This window comes from Daphnia carinata, chromosome 1 (genome assembly GCF_022539665.2).
Source record: "Daphnia carinata strain CSIRO-1 chromosome 1, CSIRO_AGI_Dcar_HiC_V3, whole genome shotgun sequence".
In the NCBI taxonomy this organism is placed as follows: Eukaryota; Metazoa; Arthropoda; class Branchiopoda; order Diplostraca; family Daphniidae; genus Daphnia; species Daphnia carinata.
The window spans coordinates 6,899,390-6,916,670 of record NC_081331.1 but is presented as its reverse complement, the minus strand read 5'-3'; the positions used below and the strand labels follow the sequence as shown (position 1 = coordinate 6,916,670).

General features: G+C 39.9%; 3 protein-coding genes across 5 annotated transcripts in view; 2 read left to right on the top strand and 1 right to left on the bottom strand.

Annotated features, from left to right (window-relative positions):
- LOC130691402 (inactive tyrosine-protein kinase transmembrane receptor ROR1-like) overlaps positions 1 to 8,167 on the top strand; it is a 103,555-nt gene extending 95,388 nt beyond the window's left edge. For both annotated transcript variants that reach the window (XM_057514352.2, XM_059495682.1), the window contains 15 exons: positions 1,923 to 2,225; positions 2,325 to 2,412; positions 3,915 to 4,132; positions 4,281 to 4,434; positions 4,529 to 4,718; positions 4,919 to 5,018; positions 5,094 to 5,342; positions 5,419 to 5,795; positions 5,860 to 6,051; positions 6,123 to 6,188; positions 6,256 to 6,397; positions 6,470 to 6,738; positions 6,812 to 7,097; positions 7,165 to 7,280; positions 7,339 to 8,167. In XM_057514352.2, the coding sequence (XP_057370335.1) occupies positions 1,923 to 2,225; positions 2,325 to 2,412; positions 3,915 to 4,132; positions 4,281 to 4,434; positions 4,529 to 4,718; positions 4,919 to 5,018; positions 5,094 to 5,342; positions 5,419 to 5,795; positions 5,860 to 6,051; positions 6,123 to 6,188; positions 6,256 to 6,397; positions 6,470 to 6,738; positions 6,812 to 7,097; positions 7,165 to 7,280; positions 7,339 to 7,698 (3,110 nt within the window). In that variant the 3' untranslated portion in view covers positions 7,699 to 8,167. The remainder of the gene's footprint in view (positions 1 to 1,922; positions 2,226 to 2,324; positions 2,413 to 3,914; positions 4,133 to 4,280; positions 4,435 to 4,528; positions 4,719 to 4,918; positions 5,019 to 5,093; positions 5,343 to 5,418; positions 5,796 to 5,859; positions 6,052 to 6,122; positions 6,189 to 6,255; positions 6,398 to 6,469; positions 6,739 to 6,811; positions 7,098 to 7,164; positions 7,281 to 7,338) is intronic.
- Positions 8,168 to 10,351: 2,184 nt separating this feature from the next.
- Positions 10,352 to 11,739, top strand: LOC130691419 (2,4-dienoyl-CoA reductase [(3E)-enoyl-CoA-producing], mitochondrial-like). The gene is made up of 4 exons (XM_057514364.2): positions 10,352 to 10,643; positions 10,700 to 11,058; positions 11,118 to 11,177; positions 11,242 to 11,739. Exons 1-4 carry the CDS (start codon positions 10,445 to 10,447, stop codon positions 11,560 to 11,562), a joined length of 939 nt encoding a protein of 312 aa, XP_057370347.1. The 5' UTR covers positions 10,352 to 10,444; the 3' UTR covers positions 11,563 to 11,739.
- LOC130691418 (GPI mannosyltransferase 3-like) lies at positions 11,579 to 14,054 on the bottom strand. Of its 2 annotated transcripts, XR_009420695.1 has the most exons (8): positions 13,722 to 14,054; positions 13,436 to 13,658; positions 13,239 to 13,380; positions 12,889 to 13,170; positions 12,720 to 12,806; positions 12,483 to 12,656; positions 11,989 to 12,346; positions 11,579 to 11,884 (listed from the first exon to the last, which is right to left on the bottom strand). XR_009420695.1 is itself a non-coding variant. In XM_059494589.1 (7 exons), exons 1-7 carry the CDS (start codon positions 13,965 to 13,967, stop codon positions 12,043 to 12,045), a joined length of 1,458 nt encoding a protein of 485 aa, XP_059350572.1. In that variant the 5' UTR covers positions 13,968 to 14,054; the 3' UTR covers positions 11,971 to 12,042. The 2 variants fall into 2 exon arrangements, 1 of the variants encoding a protein (XP_059350572.1); XM_059494589.1 differs by lacking the exon at positions 11,579 to 11,884 and having other exon boundaries at positions 11,971 to 12,346.
- Positions 14,055 to 17,281: the final 3,227 nt, after the last annotated feature.

Sequence of the window (17,281 nt, the reverse complement as noted above, 5' to 3'; positions counted from 1 at the left end):
GAACGAAAAGTGAACGGTAGATCGTCGTTAAATGAAATGGAAGTGTCATGTTCGTCAAAGAGATAGTGGCAGTTGAGGTAAAAAGAGGAGCGTCGTTTTGGGCGATGCGCTTTTGGATTTCCGTTACATTTCTACGACACTATACTATGCAACGGAGGGAAAGATAGCGACGATTTATTTAATCTTAAAGTCTTTCTCCTTTTCCTCGTTCAAAACGGCGCACAAACTGGCGCAATTAAAGCGCCAATCTTCTCTCACTGCAAAGCACTTTTTGTCAGCTGAAAAAGAAGGTAGTTAAATGAAAAAAAAGTAAAAGGAAATCGGGTGAGCTGACTGATTAGATAACATTTTCTAAAAGGCGATGAAAACTGAAAGGCGTCGTTCAAGTCCGTTCGGTGTCATCGCCCGTTGGCGGCCACGACCATTGCGCTAAGTTGTGGATAAACGTGTTTCGCTGCGGCGGGTCTGCCCGTTGTTTCCGTTTGGTACCGACGCCCATTCCACTCGGCTAAATCGCATTTACAGCTTTTGTGTTTCTTTTGGCTTTTTCCCTCCTCCATCTTCTTCTATCTACCTTTAGCGTTGTGTTGTGTTTGGCTGTAGTCGTGCGTTCTTCCAAGCAATTTCTTTTTTTATATTTTTTTCCTTTTTCAGTTGTATACACATCACGGATAAGGTTCTGTGCCAGCTGAGTTGGCAATGTCAAGCACGATAGAAAGCGTTTACTCAACGTCGTCAACTCGTCACTGAAGCATTTGACCTCTTTTAATGCAATCTTCAATTTTCCCTGTTTCAAACAAAAGTTTCGAGGAAAAACACGAGTAATTGAGTTAAAAAATAAAGAAATAAACCTTAGACGGTTAGAGGAATAAAAAATAAAAGAGGGAAACGCGTGGGGGGAGATCAGAACGCAAACAGACCAATGAGGTTTGATATTGTTGAGTGTCTATCAAGTCAAAGAAAAAATCGATGGAGGTTATAACCGACTATTATGCTCGACGTTTCGTTCGCCTTGTCCAACTCTCTTTATCGCACAAGTTTACGACCTAGTTGAACTTTTTTTTTCCCTCTTCTTTTCTGCTTCGCCCTCGTGCAATGGTTTCTCCATTTCATATTCTTTTTGAACGGTTCCTTTGCTCTCGTTTTTATTTTTTCTTCTTTCGTGCAAATCGATTTGCCCTTCGCGTGGCACTGCGTCCCTAAAGCATCCCCACTATTCCGGCATCATTTTTCTTTTGATTCATTTTGACGGTAATGTTCGAGGCTGAACGACGGCCAGTCATGTGGCGATGAACGGTCGACTCCTTTTATCTTGAAAAAAAAAAAATAATAATAATAACGATGCTAAGATCGTTTTCCTTGTTCGGAACGGGATGCAAATGAACACTGGTAAACGTAATCGCCCAGGTGTACTTGTTTTTCTTTACGCATATTTTACGTGTGTTTATGGATCTCGTAGTCGCGTGAATAGCTTTATATTAAAAAAAAAGAGGAACGAAACAAAAGACGTGAGCCATCCATTAGCAAAGTAAAGTTAGGAAAAGGCGTGCAGCCGTGCTCGCAAATTTTTGTTGTTGTTAGTGAACCAAGTTTTTGGCTTAAAAAAAAAGAACAACTCTTTATGGCGAGACAAAGCTTGAAATCTCGGTTTCTTTTTTATTCAGAAGAGATCATAAAAGGCAGATAGCCGTTTCTCAAAACCTTAAGCGACTGATTAGACAGTCAAATCCTTCAACTGTATAACCTGTGGGCGTTACGAAAAGTGGTTTGTTTCCAAAAACAAATGTATTCTCAAGTTGCTTTAGACTCTTTTAAAAGCCATTTTTATCTTTTCATTTTCATTTAAATGTGCCGCTTTATTTTTTTTGAAACAACGATTTAACGTTGCCGCAATTTTTGTTTCTTTTTCCCAAATGGTACAGGTACTCTGCGGATGTTGAAAGCGTTGGGCAACATAACGCGTGAGAGCGGCGAAAGTGTCAAACTGCGGTGCGAGGTGTCAGGCGACCCGCCACCAAACCGCTTCCGCTGGTATAAAAACGAAGCGCCAGTTTTGGAGGAGAAAGGTCGTGTTGTGGTCAGAAAGTACCGTACGGGGTCGTCCATCCACGGCAGTCGACTACGCATCTCCGATGTCGACACGCACGATACTGGCTACTATAAATGCGAAGCTTCCAATGGCGTCGATCGTGTTGATTCCACCGGGATCGTCATCGTTCGCATGGGTAAGCTTGATTTCGATGCATAGATAAATGTATTATTGGACGAAAGATTGCCTCACCCACAATTAATGATCAACTATTTCCTAATAATCACACCAACAGGCGCGCCAGTCGGCCAATCAGGTCCAGTTCCACCTGGCACCAATTTCCAGCAGCCATCCTTCCCGTCCTTTGGAGGTGTTCCTGTCAAGTAAGTTCATTATAATATTTAGCCTCTAAGCGACGATTATAATATTCGATGAATTCATCTGGAGGAAAATCGAAATTTTAAACAATGTAGTGTCGTCCAAGCGCTGCGTGAGAACGATGTCGATGGCTACATTATGGCCAAAAGACATCGATATGTACGCTCATTTAGAGGAAAGAAAATGCGTTTACAAAAGCGAGTTGAAACCCCTTTTTTGAATGCAACATGCACGCATCCAATAGAGCGAACTGAATAAGAACTCAAAAATCCACCCTTATAGTTGGCAGTTTGGTTGGACGTCTTCCAGCAAACTTGATTTTCAATTGAAGGGAGTCGCAGTCGTTGGTTAGAGGCAAAGAGCTGTATATACTTCCTTAGAATCTCATCTGATTCCCCCTTTTCCTCCACTTTGGAGCGAAAAAAAAAGCGCGGAGACCCGACAGACAAGGAAATAGAAAAATAAAATAAAATAAAATATAGTTATCTGTTGAAGAAGACGACATGCCGACCGCCGAACGTCGATTCACGCATCATCAAATCGAATCGGAATGCGACCGAGCGTCAACAGTCGTCTTATTCCTCTGATATCTGACGTGCATAATTCCCCCTTTTTTTCCATATAAACTGTGCGCGTAGGTCTATTTCTTTCTCTTCCTTTTACGCATATTCTTTAACTTATTTCTTTTCCCCTACTTTTTTTTTCCATATCATTCGCCACGTGTATACATCCTCCCCGGAGAAAGTAGTTAGCCTCTGCATGTTTTCCCTCTGCGTACTTCACTTTTCTTGTTACCCATTTCAAACTCTTCTTCCCTCCTTTTTTTGCGATGCTGCAGCGACAGAGCCAGCCTAAGAAAAACTGGACTCCATTGGTCCCTTCTCCACTTTCAGACCTAGGAATAGGCACTGATTTCACCATAGGGACTCAACCAAAAAGGTTCCTCATTGTGAGTCGATGACACCCAGTCCTCTTCGACAATTGAAAGACGTTAACAGAGCATTAGGCCGGAAGCTTTCATTGTTGTATTTCTTAGACACACAGAGTAAGGCTATAATGTTGCAACGAACTGCTGCTTTACATTCGGCCGCCTGTCTCGTAAAAAAGAAAAGGATAGAAAAGAAACAAGAACATCAGAGAGATAAGTACGAAGAGGCTGCTATATACGGCTCTTGTTTGTTGAGATACGAGCGGAAATGGCCGAGGCTTTCAGCAGCAACGGCGGTCCAAAACGGGGGAGGAAGTCAAGGAGGCGATGAACGGGAGAAGAGGAAGTAAAAAAGAACATTGGCCGGTCCGACTTGCAGGGGACGATTTCCTCCCCCTGTATAAGGTCTGTCCGGTTATCTTGCGCGCCATCTCGGCTCGTCATAGACTATTCCCCATGCACACCCCATCATCTCGTTCGTTGTTATATATATTTATAAGAATCGCCACAGTAAAAAAATATAAAAGAAGGGAATGTGAAGAGAAAACTCAAGTTTGAATGTGTATTCGTCTTCCACAGTTTGCCCGGCCTGCCCAAGGATTTCGTACCCAAAGATCCTAAACTGCTACTCCCAAAAGATTTCCAGCCGAATAAGGAGTTTCACCCGAAGATTGGTCACGAAGATGAAGACGAGGACGACGATCACGGAGACGGCCATGAGGGCGACGACGATGTCGATCATCCCAACTCGTTCCCATCCATGCCGGGATCTCTGCCGCGCACCAATGTCGGACACGGTAAGCATTTACACCCATTTTTAAATCTAAGATTCCCGCCCAAGAGAATCTGGTTTTTAATAACAAAATCAGACAAGACAATCGAGATAGCATTGTCCTGTCTGTTTAAATTCAATTTCATCAACTGGAAATTTGTTCAATTGAACAGGACAAGCTCCGCTCGAAGGATTTTGTCAGGTGTATCGCGGCTCGACCTGCTCCAAGTTCCTGGCCAATCGCACCATTTTCGTCCAATCGTCGCTGACGCAAGGCATCGTCGAGGAGAAATTGGCCGCCGCTTTCACCGTCATCGCTCATTCGGGGTAAGAACGAGACACGTTTCCTCGCCTTTCTACACGAAAATCAACACCGAATTCAACCTGTCATTTAAAAATTCTTTTGAAAACAATCAAACAGGGATCTATCTCAAAGCTGTGCTGAATTCGCAGTACCATCGCTTTGCTTTGCTGCATTCCCACTATGCGATGATCAAGGTGGTAAACCAGTACCACGTCAGCTTTGCCGTGATGAATGCGAGGTTTTAGAGAACGATATCTGCCGAATGGAGTACGCTGTGGCCAAGCAGCATCCGCTTATTGGAGAACAGGTAACACTGCTTTCCACTGTCCAAATTCTACTTATTAACTAAACGCGGAAGACCAAGTTTCCAATGGCTAAATATGTAGCTTGTCGCAATAATTAACAGCTTTTCATGGGCTTGTTATTGGAATGCCCCTTTTTTTTCATGCTATGTATTTCTTACCAACATCGTAAATGATTGTTTTCTTCACGAATCCGTTGATGCAGGTCATGCTTCCTGATTGCGAAAAGCTGCCCCCGATCGGATCCAAAGGAAGTGACACATGTTTTCGCATTGGCATTCCGCATATGGCGCAGATTGTAGAAGGTTCGAATAGTTTTAGCACACAATACGTACGAAATTAGAGGACGGTGGACGTTACATTGATATGCACTCTTTTAGAGCAAAGCTGCTACAACGAGGATGGGCGCGACTACCGTGGAATAGCCAGTCGTACAACTAGCAAACATGAATGCCTGCCATGGAACAGCCAGATGGCAGTCAAAACAGCCGACCATCCTGAATTAATCGGTGGCCATAACTATTGTCGCAACCCGGGCGGTGCTGAGATCCAGCCGTGGTGTTTCGTTGCTGGTGTGGACGGACCAAACTCCCGGCCACGTAGAGAATTCTGTTCCTTGTCGAAATGCTGTAAGACACTATCCAAATTAATTTTTTTCTCTCTCCGTATTAATTTGTATGAATTTATGCGCGTAATATTCAACAGCCGCCGGCTACGACATCAACTGGCTATACATCATTGTCCCGGCCGCTGCAGTCGGAATACTGCTTATCGTCATTCTTGTCGTTTGCTGCGTCCGTCGGTCGAAATGCAAAGCGAAAAATTCGTCAGTGATGATCAAAGGTCCTTACAGTTGCGGCGCTCCCATCCCCAATGGAGCCGGTTCCAACATGGCCCGCCTGGCCGGCGTTGGTGGGCAGTCTAATCAGCAAATGGAAATGAATGCGCTCTTGCCGCCCAGCAACAACAGCATGGTGTCAACGTTGCAAGGCCAATCCACTCCTAGCCGCATTCACGTACCAGAAATTTCCTTACACGCTGTCCGATTTCAACACGACCTCGGCGAAGGAGCGTTCGGCAAAGTAAAAGATTGATTGCATTTCGTTTTTATTTTCATTACTGATTGTTTACCTTTGCTGAATTCAGGTTTATAAAGGGGAATTGATGCACAGCGAGGGGGGATCGTCTCACCGTGGCTATGTTAATGATCACCTCATAAGTCCAGGCAGTGTAATGCCCATTGCGATCAAGACTCTAAAAGCCAATGCTTCGGTCAAAACTCAGCAAGACTTTCGTCGGGAAGTGGAACTTATGTCTGAATTGCGTCATCCCAATATTGTAAATATTTAACAAACTACTTAATTGACTTCTTTTTGAACGATTAAAAAATTACGTATGAAATCTTCCAGGTATGTTTGCTAGGCGTCGTAACGCGCGATCAACCGCAATGCATGCTTTTTGAATATATGGCACAGGTAAAACTTGTTTTTATTCCACTTAAAGTTTCATTTTCAGTAAAGCAGTGTTATGTTTGAATTATAGGGAGATTTACATGAATTTCTTGTGGCTCACTCCCCGGCTGGGGATGGGTCGGTCTCCGGAATCGGTCCTGGAAGTGATGACGGAACAACAAGTACGCTGGAGCAATCGGATTTCCTTTACATTGCAATTCAAATCGCTGCAGGTATACATTTGCCATTCTCTCATATGGTATGTTGGAATATAATTGAAAAACACGCAAAATCTTATTTTTTAGGAATGGAGTATTTGGCTAGCCACCACTACGTCCATCGTGATTTAGCAGCCAGAAACTGTTTAATCAGTGACAACCTAATCGTCAAGATATCGGATTTCGGTCTATCACGAGACATTTATTCGTCCGACTACTACCGCGTCCAGGGTAAATCCCTTTTGCCAGTCCGCTGGATGCCCCCAGAAGCAATCCTTTACGGCAAATTCACAATTGAATCGGATGTCTGGAGTTTCGGTGTTGTTCTGTGGGAAATTTATAGTTATGCGCTACAGGTAATGAAATGAAAGTTTTGATTGTTTGTGTTCTCAGGAATTCAATGTTGTTCACTGCGGTTTAATTATTTAGCCCTATTATGGATATAACAACCAAGATGTTGTCGACATGGTGCGTTCTAGACAGCTACTCTCTTGTCCATCAGAATGCCCTTCACGAATCTACTCGTTGATGGTCGAGTGTTGGTCAGAAGTGCCTCTAAGACGACCCACATTCACTGAAGTACACAACAGGCTGCGTTCGTGGGAAGGACTAGCGTCAGTAGGAGCTCCTAATAGCACCATTGGAGGACCACCGCCGATTCCGGCCACTTTGCCACCTTCAAACGGGGCCATGCTAACTAGTCGGAGTCATTCAGGTTAGTATTTCTTATTGCTTAATTGATTTTTTTTAAATCGTTAGTTTATAAATGTTTGCATTAATAGGTAGCCACAGTGGATCACAGCATTCGAGCACTGGCCCGAGCAATAATACGGGGTCGACCAATTTGAGCGGCGCTTCGGTTCATCCGATCATTAACGGTGGAAATTTCTATCACCAGGTAAATTCTTGTTATATTAATCCTATTCGCATGTCAATAACGTTTTTTTGTTTAACAGCCAGGAGCGCCTTATTCTCGAGGACCTGTCATGAGTCCCGTGCCAAGCGTTGGCGGAAATAGCGCCAGTTCAACGTACGGCGGCACATCCAGTGTGACATCCAGCCTCGGCTGCCATCCAGCTCACCAACCACAACAACAACAACAACAACAACAACAACAGCAGCAACAGTACCCCGTCTGCTACGCTCAGAGTATAGTGCCAGGCTTTCACTCTGCGATGAATGGCATCCGACCAAGTGGACCTCCATCGGTTATACTTCATGGATCCAATGGCAATAACGGATGGGTGGGACGTTTCAATACGTCAAACGCGGCCTACAGTGGCAGTTCCGACGGCGGGAAGATTTGCAACCTCTAAACAACAAAGAAAATTAACAAATTACCATACCCAACCATGTCTCAGTGAATTGTTGACGAATTCGGCACAAGTTTTACGGAGAAATGAAAGAACTAGTCCCCTACATTATTTTAAGGAGAAGGAAACAACACTGCAGAAAAATATAAGGCTGCATAACAACTCGTATTTATGTACAGAACGGACTAAAAGTGTTTTTGTCTCTTTTTTTTTGTCAATTTTATTTTGCCATCGATACGAACTTTATTTACCTTTATTGTGCCGACAGCTCCTTGTTCTACTATTTTATTTTATAATATCGGTCATATCTTAAGAAAAACAAAATGCGTTCGTGTATTGCAATGGCTATGGACCGTTGCGTTGCCCATGTTAACTGTTCAGTTCTATGGTAATATTTGCTGTAAAATTATCGCTGCTCCCATGTTTGTAATAGATTGCACAAGAGCCTATAAAGGGGTTGTCCTCTTGTAAAGCGATTTGTTTTAAACAAACCATAATAATAAGTTCAGAAGACTGCTGATACCTATTTGCAAGGTGGAAAAAACAGGAGTTTAGATTTAGTTTGTACTTCTTTTCAAAATATTGAATGCCGAGGAAAAACGTATTAAAAACGTATTCGTTGTTAATAGATCATATTTTCTTCTGCATCTCGATTTACCTCTGTCGGTGTGGGTTTTTTTACTCCTACATTTGGAGTACCAGTAGCGCTATAGCGTACTTGCGCGCTAGCATTGTGTCTAATATTCGATGTATCTAAAAAACGATTAACTTAATGAACAAATAGCAATTTTCCCGGAATCAGCATTGAATTCTTAGTATATCATGTGATAGTCAACCAATTCAGGTAAGTGTCAGTTTTTCTAGAAAAGAATTTTAAGCCCGACTAAATAAGCCCGACTAAATAAATAAGCCCGACTTTTTTTATTTTTTGTTTTTTACGTTTAATTAAAAAACCATAAGGCCAATTGAAAAATAAATATGATTTCGGTGATAAACATTCAATACTAAGTCGAAGTCATGTATTTTAAGCGAAATTTAAAATTTAGCCAAAAATGAAAAAGTGCAAAGGCTATAGCCTTACCACTTTTGTCAAAATCGGATAAAAATGACATCGCTTGGAATTCGATGAAAAATCACACAGTATAATCAAAATTTAACGCTAATTCAGAAAAATCCGCTCGTTTTCTTGTCAGGTGAGCCGTTTTTGAACTACACCGAATATTCGTGCTGTTGGGCTTATTTAGCATTACAATTCAAATTTTCGCAAATTCATAGGGATACTTTCAGTTCAGTGTCTTAAGAAGTGGAATAGAACAAATGAAATAATGTTTAGTCACATGTTAATTAAATAAAGTTATTCATTTAAAAAATTTCATATTTCTATGGAGAATATGTAAAGTTGTCTTTAGACAATTAACAAGAAATCTGAACGGTAGATGAAGAGTATGGCAATCAGTTTTACCCAAAATAAAAAATTCTGGCCTTTTCTTCTGTTTTTCTGCGCCATCTACCGGCCACGTTTCTAGTTAATTCCATACACTGACCGAAAAAAATTTAAGCACAACTAAATAAGCTCGACTAAATAAGCCCGACTTTCTGTTTTTTACGGTTAGTTCAAAAAGTAGAAGCCTGATATAAAAACATATCCCTGTTTCGTGATCAGCAATCAATTTCGAATCGGAATAATGTATTTTTAATGAAATCTAGGATTTGAAGAAAATTGGAAAAGTGAGAAGGCTATAGCCTTCTTACTTTTTCAATTTTGGCAAAATTTTAGATTTCGCATTAAATACATGGTTTCGATGCTGAATTGAACGGGCATCACGAATATGAGGGTTGTTTTCTCGTGGAACTCATGGTTTTTGAATAAAACGTAAAAAACAGTAAAAGTTGGGTTAAAAAATAAACCCGACTTTATCTGTCGGGCTTAAAAATCTTTCCTATTAAAAAATAATATCATTAAATCTCGATAACTATACATGATTGTCATTCAAAATTAACCAAGGCACACGAAAATGGAATTTGTTTTTACGTAGAGTATATAGTTTTGGAGTAATCTAAAATATAAAATTAGTTTGTTGGCGAATCGAAACCATTACTAGCGCGCCAGTACGCTATAGCGCTAGCGTGACACATCAAACTGTTTTGATTATTCAAAAACCATAAACTCTACGTAAAAACAAATTTCATTTTCGTGTTCCTTGTTAAATTTTGAATCAGAATCATATATAGTTATCTAGGTTTAATTATATTATTTTTTAATAGGAAAAAAATTTTATGCCCGACAATATAAGCCCGACTTTCTGCTGTATCGCGCTAGCGCTGTAGCGTTCTGCCGCGCAGCATTGCGTTCAATATTCCGTGTATTTCAAAACTGATTAACTTAATTTTAAAAAAAAAGAAATTTTCCCGGAATCAGCACTCAATTTGAGTATACCCTGTGATATTCAACCAATTCCGATGAGTCTCAGTTTTTTGAGAAAAAATTTCTAAGCCTGACCGAGAAAAGTCGGGCTTATTTAGTCGGGCTTCTTTAGTCGGGTTTAAAATTTTTTCGGTCAGTGTATGTAGAGAATTAACTAGAAATGTCACCGGTAGATGGCGGCAGGAGAAAACAGAAAAAAGGCCGATATTTTGGGTAAAACGGAGTGCCATAGGAGAGGAGTAAAACAGTTTTTGTTTTGGTAAAACGGGTTGTCATAATAACATTCGTGTGATACCTATCGGAAATTCAAAGAAAGGAACGAAAATGTCGGACCATTCAGCTTTCCAGAGTGCTCCTCAAGCTAAACATTTCCAGTCTATTAGACGTCCTATGTTTACGTCTGGGACATTTGATGGAAAAGTTGCATTCATTACTGGTGGAGGTACTGGTTTGGGAAGATGTGTTGCGTTGTACCTGAGTACTCTAGGAGCACAGGTCGCCATCGCAAGTCGAAAACTTTCAGGTAATTATTCATTTAAAGATCCAAAAAAGCTTTTATTCCAATCCTGAATTATATAGTTCTCCAGAAAACTGCTCAGGAAATCTCGAACTCTTCAGGCAACAGAGTTCTTCCTATACAACTAGATGTTAGGGATCCTGCTTCAGTCAAACAAGCAGTGGATACGTGCCAAAATGAGTTTGGACTTCCAAATATTGTAATTAACAATGCTGCTGGAAACTTTGTATCTCCAACAGAACGACTATCAACAAATGCTTGGAAAACAATTATTGACATTGTGCTGAATGGTACAGCTAATGTAACTCTTGATATTGGAAAAAGACTGATAAAAGCAGGGAAAGGGGCTGTATTTTTGGCTGTTACAACTCCATATACTACACATGGTTCAGGCTTTGTGTGCCCAAGTGCATCAGCAAAGGTAACGTAAATGTTTAAGCTGGTTTACTTGTTGATTCCAATGAAATTTTCATCATTTAGGCTGGTGTAGAAGCCATGAGCAAATCTTTAGCTGCTGAATGGGGTAGATATGGAATGAGAGTAAGTAAAACATAAATAATTTACTAAAGCAATTGCGACCAAACTTATATCAATTTATATGCAGTTTAATTGCCTATCACCTGGACCTTTTGAAACTGAAGGGGCTTTTAGTCGTTTGGATCCGACCGGCCAATTCCGTTCAATGCTCAAAGATCAAATACCTGTTGGGCGAATGGGAGATGTGGAAGAAGTAGCAAATTTGGCCTTGTACATGACCAGTGACTTTTCCAGTTGGTTAAATGGTACTGTGATTCAGCTTGATGGAGGAAAGCTTCCTTTTACAGCAGGAGATTTTAATGCTTTAACACAAGTTGAAGAAGAACAGTGGAATACGATGGAGAAAATTATTCGAGGTGCGAATGAAAAATCCAAGTCTAAGTTGTAGATATTGCATTGTCTTACAAGCTTCAGTATATTTTGGTTGTTGCGCGATATTAGTATGGATCCATTTTTCCCGCCAGAAAGTATATAGCCTTGAAGTTTACCAGCAATATATCTGAAATATTTTTTTCTCGTGGGTACCTCTTTTGGTAATTAAATACAAATAGCTAAGCCGGCCAAACTCTAAATTCAATCTTAAAGAAGTTTATCAACAGAAGCCTGAAACTGTGGCGTTCTTAAAATGCGAAACATGGACATCCGGGATGCCAGTTGCATGCATCATGTACCTTGAGTTCCATAGTTACGTATATTCACCATTCATTCCCCTGAAAAATATGAAAAGAGATGGTGTTATTATAAGCGAAAAAAAAAATTACAATGAAGCAGGTATCACCAGTCGTAAAACATGGAAGGCTGCAGTTTAAATTACCGGTTAATTATGTTCTTCGCGGTTTTAATGACAATGCATTGTTCAGTACATTAGCTATTGAACTGACTTTTTTTCTTTTTGAAAAATAAAAACACGGCGTCCTACACGTCCCTGGTCCATGTCCGCGTGGAAGAAATTTCCAATAAGGTGGTAGTCGTTGGAGTCAAGATGTGATGAAATAGTATTGAACAAGGTATCAAAAATGACCACGTATTTCGCAAGGGCCCAAGACGGTTTTTCGACCAGCCATTTCGGGGGATTCTCATAGAATCTGTCGGCTTCGTCACTATAATTCTTTAGGTTATGCAAATTTGGTGGGCAGGTCAGGAACTGCAGGGATGCGTTAACGTGTACATGGCTAGTTGAACGGAAATGTTAAGAGAAACGTAAATTTTCAGAATCAGTAAAAAATATTGGTTATGATCCTTGCAAGCCTACAGGCCTGCTGTATAAATTGTTAATTGCCTCGTAACTACGACGTTTCAATTTAATACCTGTATAGTGGCGTAGAATGGCACGGCATTAAATACAATACTTCATCCTCTGGCTTGACGAACGATCCAATAAAATTGGTTGCATCCAACACGCCACGTTGATGCCTCACGCTTAAATACCATATCAAAGAAATATTCCAAGTACAGAACAGGATGAGAAAACTTTTCCGGCATCTATTGCATGAAAATATTTAATCTTTCATGGTCAATACATGTGTACAACGTTTTTGAAATTACCTTAAATTTGGTAGTTTGATCGCTGCTAGAAAATTAAGCAGCGGAATTATTGGAGTTAGGAATCTAATTTCTTTATGACCCACGAAACTAAAAAAAAATTAATTAAATAAAACACAAAATAAATTTATTAGATATCTTTATCTCCAGTAAATTAACGAAACCAAAATACCTGTGGCACAAAATGTAAAGAAGAGCAGATAGTTGAACTGTAATGACCTTGCTTTCAATGGAGTTTAAGGTTTTTTTATTACTAAATATGAACATTAATGGGATGAGGGTTGGTCCCATCAATGATGGTATGGCATTTGTAAAATACCAGTGCCATGGATGTTGCCCATAAAACTCAGAGAAGTCATTCACTAAGTTGAACAGTAAAAACTGAACAGGCACAAGAACTAGTTTGCCATACCACCATGAGTCGAGTCCAAGTACGGCACCTAGAACTACTGAACTAGAGGAAGTAAGCGATTTAGGAATATATTAAATCAGCTTTTCATGCAAGAAACGTAAAATATTTACCATTTAAGCATAACCTTAAGAAAATTTTTAGACAAAATCCAATGCTTCTCTTGCTGGCAGAAACACAATAGAAAAGGCAGCCATACGGGAGCCGATGTAGGTCGCATGTAACACGAAATCATTACACACAGTAGAAATGAACCTGAAAAATATACTTTGGTGTTACTGCAAGCTTTTGTTATTTTTTTATTGTTTACCTTTACACTGGTTGAGAAAATATGAGATGCCTAACAGGATCAAATTCATTTCTACTGTGTTGGCCAAAGTGCGTGATGTGACATAGTAAAGAAAATAGTTCCCCAGTTGGAGTAATATAAACCATGATACTTGGGACCCATTTATAATATTTTTGGTTGCTTTCATGAAGTCCCATTCTGCCCATGCACTGAATAATGCCTGAATGACTCTGGGAACATAAATCTTGAAAAGAAAAAATTTACAATGTATATGTTTAGCTTACACAAGATTGAGTATTTAACTTACCAGTGCTTGCCGGGAATCTAAGCATAAGTATGCCAAAATCTTATATGGAATAAAAAACACTGCAGGATAGATTATTGACCTTATACCTTCGAACCATTCCCAAGTTAGATACCCATAGCCAAAACTTAATTTGTGAGAAACTTCAAGACTTTGCCAGTACTCGTCAGGCACGAACCAAGTTTGAACCACGATAACTGAACTTAACCGAGTTAGAAGAAATAGAAAGAGAAATTTTTGATTTCGCATCGTTTTTTGAAAATAGTTTGATGGGTCGTAAACCACAATTAATCATTCCTTTCACCTAAGAACGATTCAAAACTAAAACAAACCTGATATGCTCGGCAATTCAAAAGCAAATGTAAATAAGGCACTGGTAAATCGTGGACACACATGCGGTATTCTGGTATATAGTGGGAAACAGCCTGGAATAATCCAGATTTTCTCCACTTCTAGTCCAGCTAAAAATTCAAATTCATATTGAAGCGGGGTACAAAATACCGTATGGTACTAGACGCGGCTATTATGTAATATACATAATTTAAATGAAAATTCATCATGGCTTGGTGAAATCATATTCTATTAAATGAAAAATAAAGATAAAGGCATTTTGTATTGCATAAATAAAACAGAAAAACAAACCATAAACGTTTATTTAACCTTTCATCGACGTCAACGCATTGGTTAACCATATTCTTTTCCATGAGAAAAAACCAAAAATGATGTCTCGCGATGGAAGGTAAAAGTCTATAAAACCCCGTATCCTATCGTCGTGACGGTTGAGGCTAGGTTAACTGTAGGAGAAGGCCTTTTTGAAAGGAGGTTTCCCCAATTCGGGAGGCGAATACAATATTTTTTTTTCCAACATATTTTAAATGAATTACAAAACGATCTTTTTCCTTACGAGGGCGCTATTCCCTTCATTTCTCCGGCTCTCATCATGGCCTGTCACCATACCTTTCCTTCTCGGCACATCACAAAGAGATTTGAATTCTTACGAGTAAGGCACTTGCCTCGTCCAGGCATGCTTGCGTTGTCCAAAGCAATTCTTTTTATAGGAATGAAACATCAGTGTTGAGCAAGGTACCCAACATCATTTGTTTATGTGCGTGTATTGCCATAGTTTATACCTTCGATGGCTTGCCAGGCCTTCTCTGACGTAATATACTTCCGTGAAACGTAATTTCTCTAGTTTTCAATTCCTTACTTTTTACATTGGTTCTACTTTTAGCACAGTATGACGCCCTCCATCAAGCATCAGGTGTTAGAGCTTTTCATGCATTTTTTTTTCGCTATTATTCTGATCAGCCACGCTATTGGTTGTATAAGGAAAGTCGATGTCTAAATATAGTGACCAATCCCTACTCCGTTTTTCAGTGCTTTGCATATCGTACCCAAAACGCCTAGCCCCCTTATGTGGAAAAATTCAATTTGCAATTCTTCCGCCGTGCGTAAGCACTCAACGGCATTGATTCGCTGACGATTGACTATCTCGTGACGTTGGACAGAGCTCCAGAAGTTAATGGAGTTAATTCAACCGCATAGTGTTCGCATTTTACTGTCGTTTGCTTTTAAACAGTCCGCTAGCATCACGGACATCGAAAGGAAATCCACCAATGCAAGGCATCGCGTTTACAGTCCCTCCTGGATGGAAGCGCCATCAAGTATCAACTATACAAAAAAAAACACTGTTAAATGAATCTCGGCGAGTCAGCCAGTCAATCCGCCGTGTCTAACCACGTTACTAACTAAGAAACAAGGAATTGGATTGTTTTACTTTTTGGAATGATTCATACGATGAAAAGTTGGGGGAACATCAGTTAGCTGACAGAATACCTATCACGTCACATATTTAACAAACTTGAGCCTTACAAACGGAAATACAAGTTTGTCAGACATAGCTTACCCCGGTAAAAACATTCACGGTGGTCGTGAAACTAATCGCAATTACTAGAATGCTTACTTGACGTACCTTGATTTGAAGGGCATCATATGCCAGAAAAATATTTCGCTTTGCAAGCCTCACTCAGAGATATGAAAAATCTGCGTATTAATAAATCACCCATTCTTACACTTTGTTGATAAAACGCCCCTCTGTTAATAAAGCAGTTAACGATGGTAAAAACTAAGCTTAGAGATCGTTTATTTCTTTTTTGAAGCCGTTGTTTCATATGACAACAAGACAAATGCATGAAGCCATATACATTTTTAGGAAGCGAGTGGTACTGTAGATTCTGGGTAAAGGTATCAACGTAATACAAACGTCGTATTCATACTATAACCAATTAAGTCATTGGGCAAAATCAATTTTACTTTCGCCAACAAAAAAACGTAACAGTTAAACGTAATTTGCGCTGAATCGATGATTAGCATGATAGCGAAAATACGGAAGTCGTCATCAACACCCACTTCGCTCTCAGCACGTTGATAGAATTGTGGAATAACTGCATTCAAACAACAGTTTTCATTTAGACGAGGTAGATATAGGTAAGGTTTAGGTTAGACAAGGTTTTTAATGAGCTACTGCTGTTGCTGAAACTTAACTAACTCCTCTCCTACTACGTGAGCAAAAAGGATAACAAAATGAGAAACCGTAACAGCAGTATTTATTTAAAGGAATAATAATTACACGGAAAATTGAAGACAACGCACACTCCGTTTTTTTAATTTTCACGTGCAGCTATTCTTTCGGATTGCTGAAGGTATTCTTTGGCTGTCGCAACTAATCACTCCATTGCAGTGGCCTGATTTTTGGACCCGAAAAAACTATGAAGTCGAAGAGTGAATGAAACGAGAGCATTTCAAGAGAGGGTTCATTGATACCTTGGCCACCTGAAACCTTCTAAAGGTAATAGTCTCTTAAATTTCGTCTTGTACATTCAACAATTTGTAATGATTGAGATTATACGGTAATGCGGTAACAGAGTTTTTCGGCCTTTTATGACATTATTCGTTAATGCAACAGTTGCATCTTCTTTTCTTTTGTTGGCCTAGTGGAAGCCTTTGGAAGATCTTTCCCTTTTGAATACACGTAAGTGGCGGTGAGAAAAAGAGTGCGCTTTCTCGTTCAACCATAGAGATGTGGATTATTGGCTGCAAATGCTGCCGTGCATATAACTTTCATGACGTTGCGAAATTGCTAAACAAATATCCAAAGTTGTCCACTATAGCAAGCGGAGTTTCGGAGAAAATTGCGGTTAGCCAATTTCCAAGAAACTTAATAACGGAACCCGACGTTTGCTTTCGATTCCCACTGCTATTAAGCTCCGTGTACTCCGTGTTCATCGACGAAAAAACTACTTTTTTTTTGTTTCACCTGAACCAGGTTCCGCCGCGCCAACTAAATGCCGTACTCGCTGAACATGTCGTGATTTTCAAAAGCAGATAGAATAGAATTCCTTGCTAATCTTTTTAAAAAATGTTTTTTTCATCTCCTTTATTGTCATCATGAAGTTAATTGCGTCTAATTGTAAGGACTTTTTACGTACACCTTACAGTAATTGTTCTTTTTTGCGCGAAGGATTGAAAAAAAAGATACGGTTATTGACGAAGTAACTTGAATA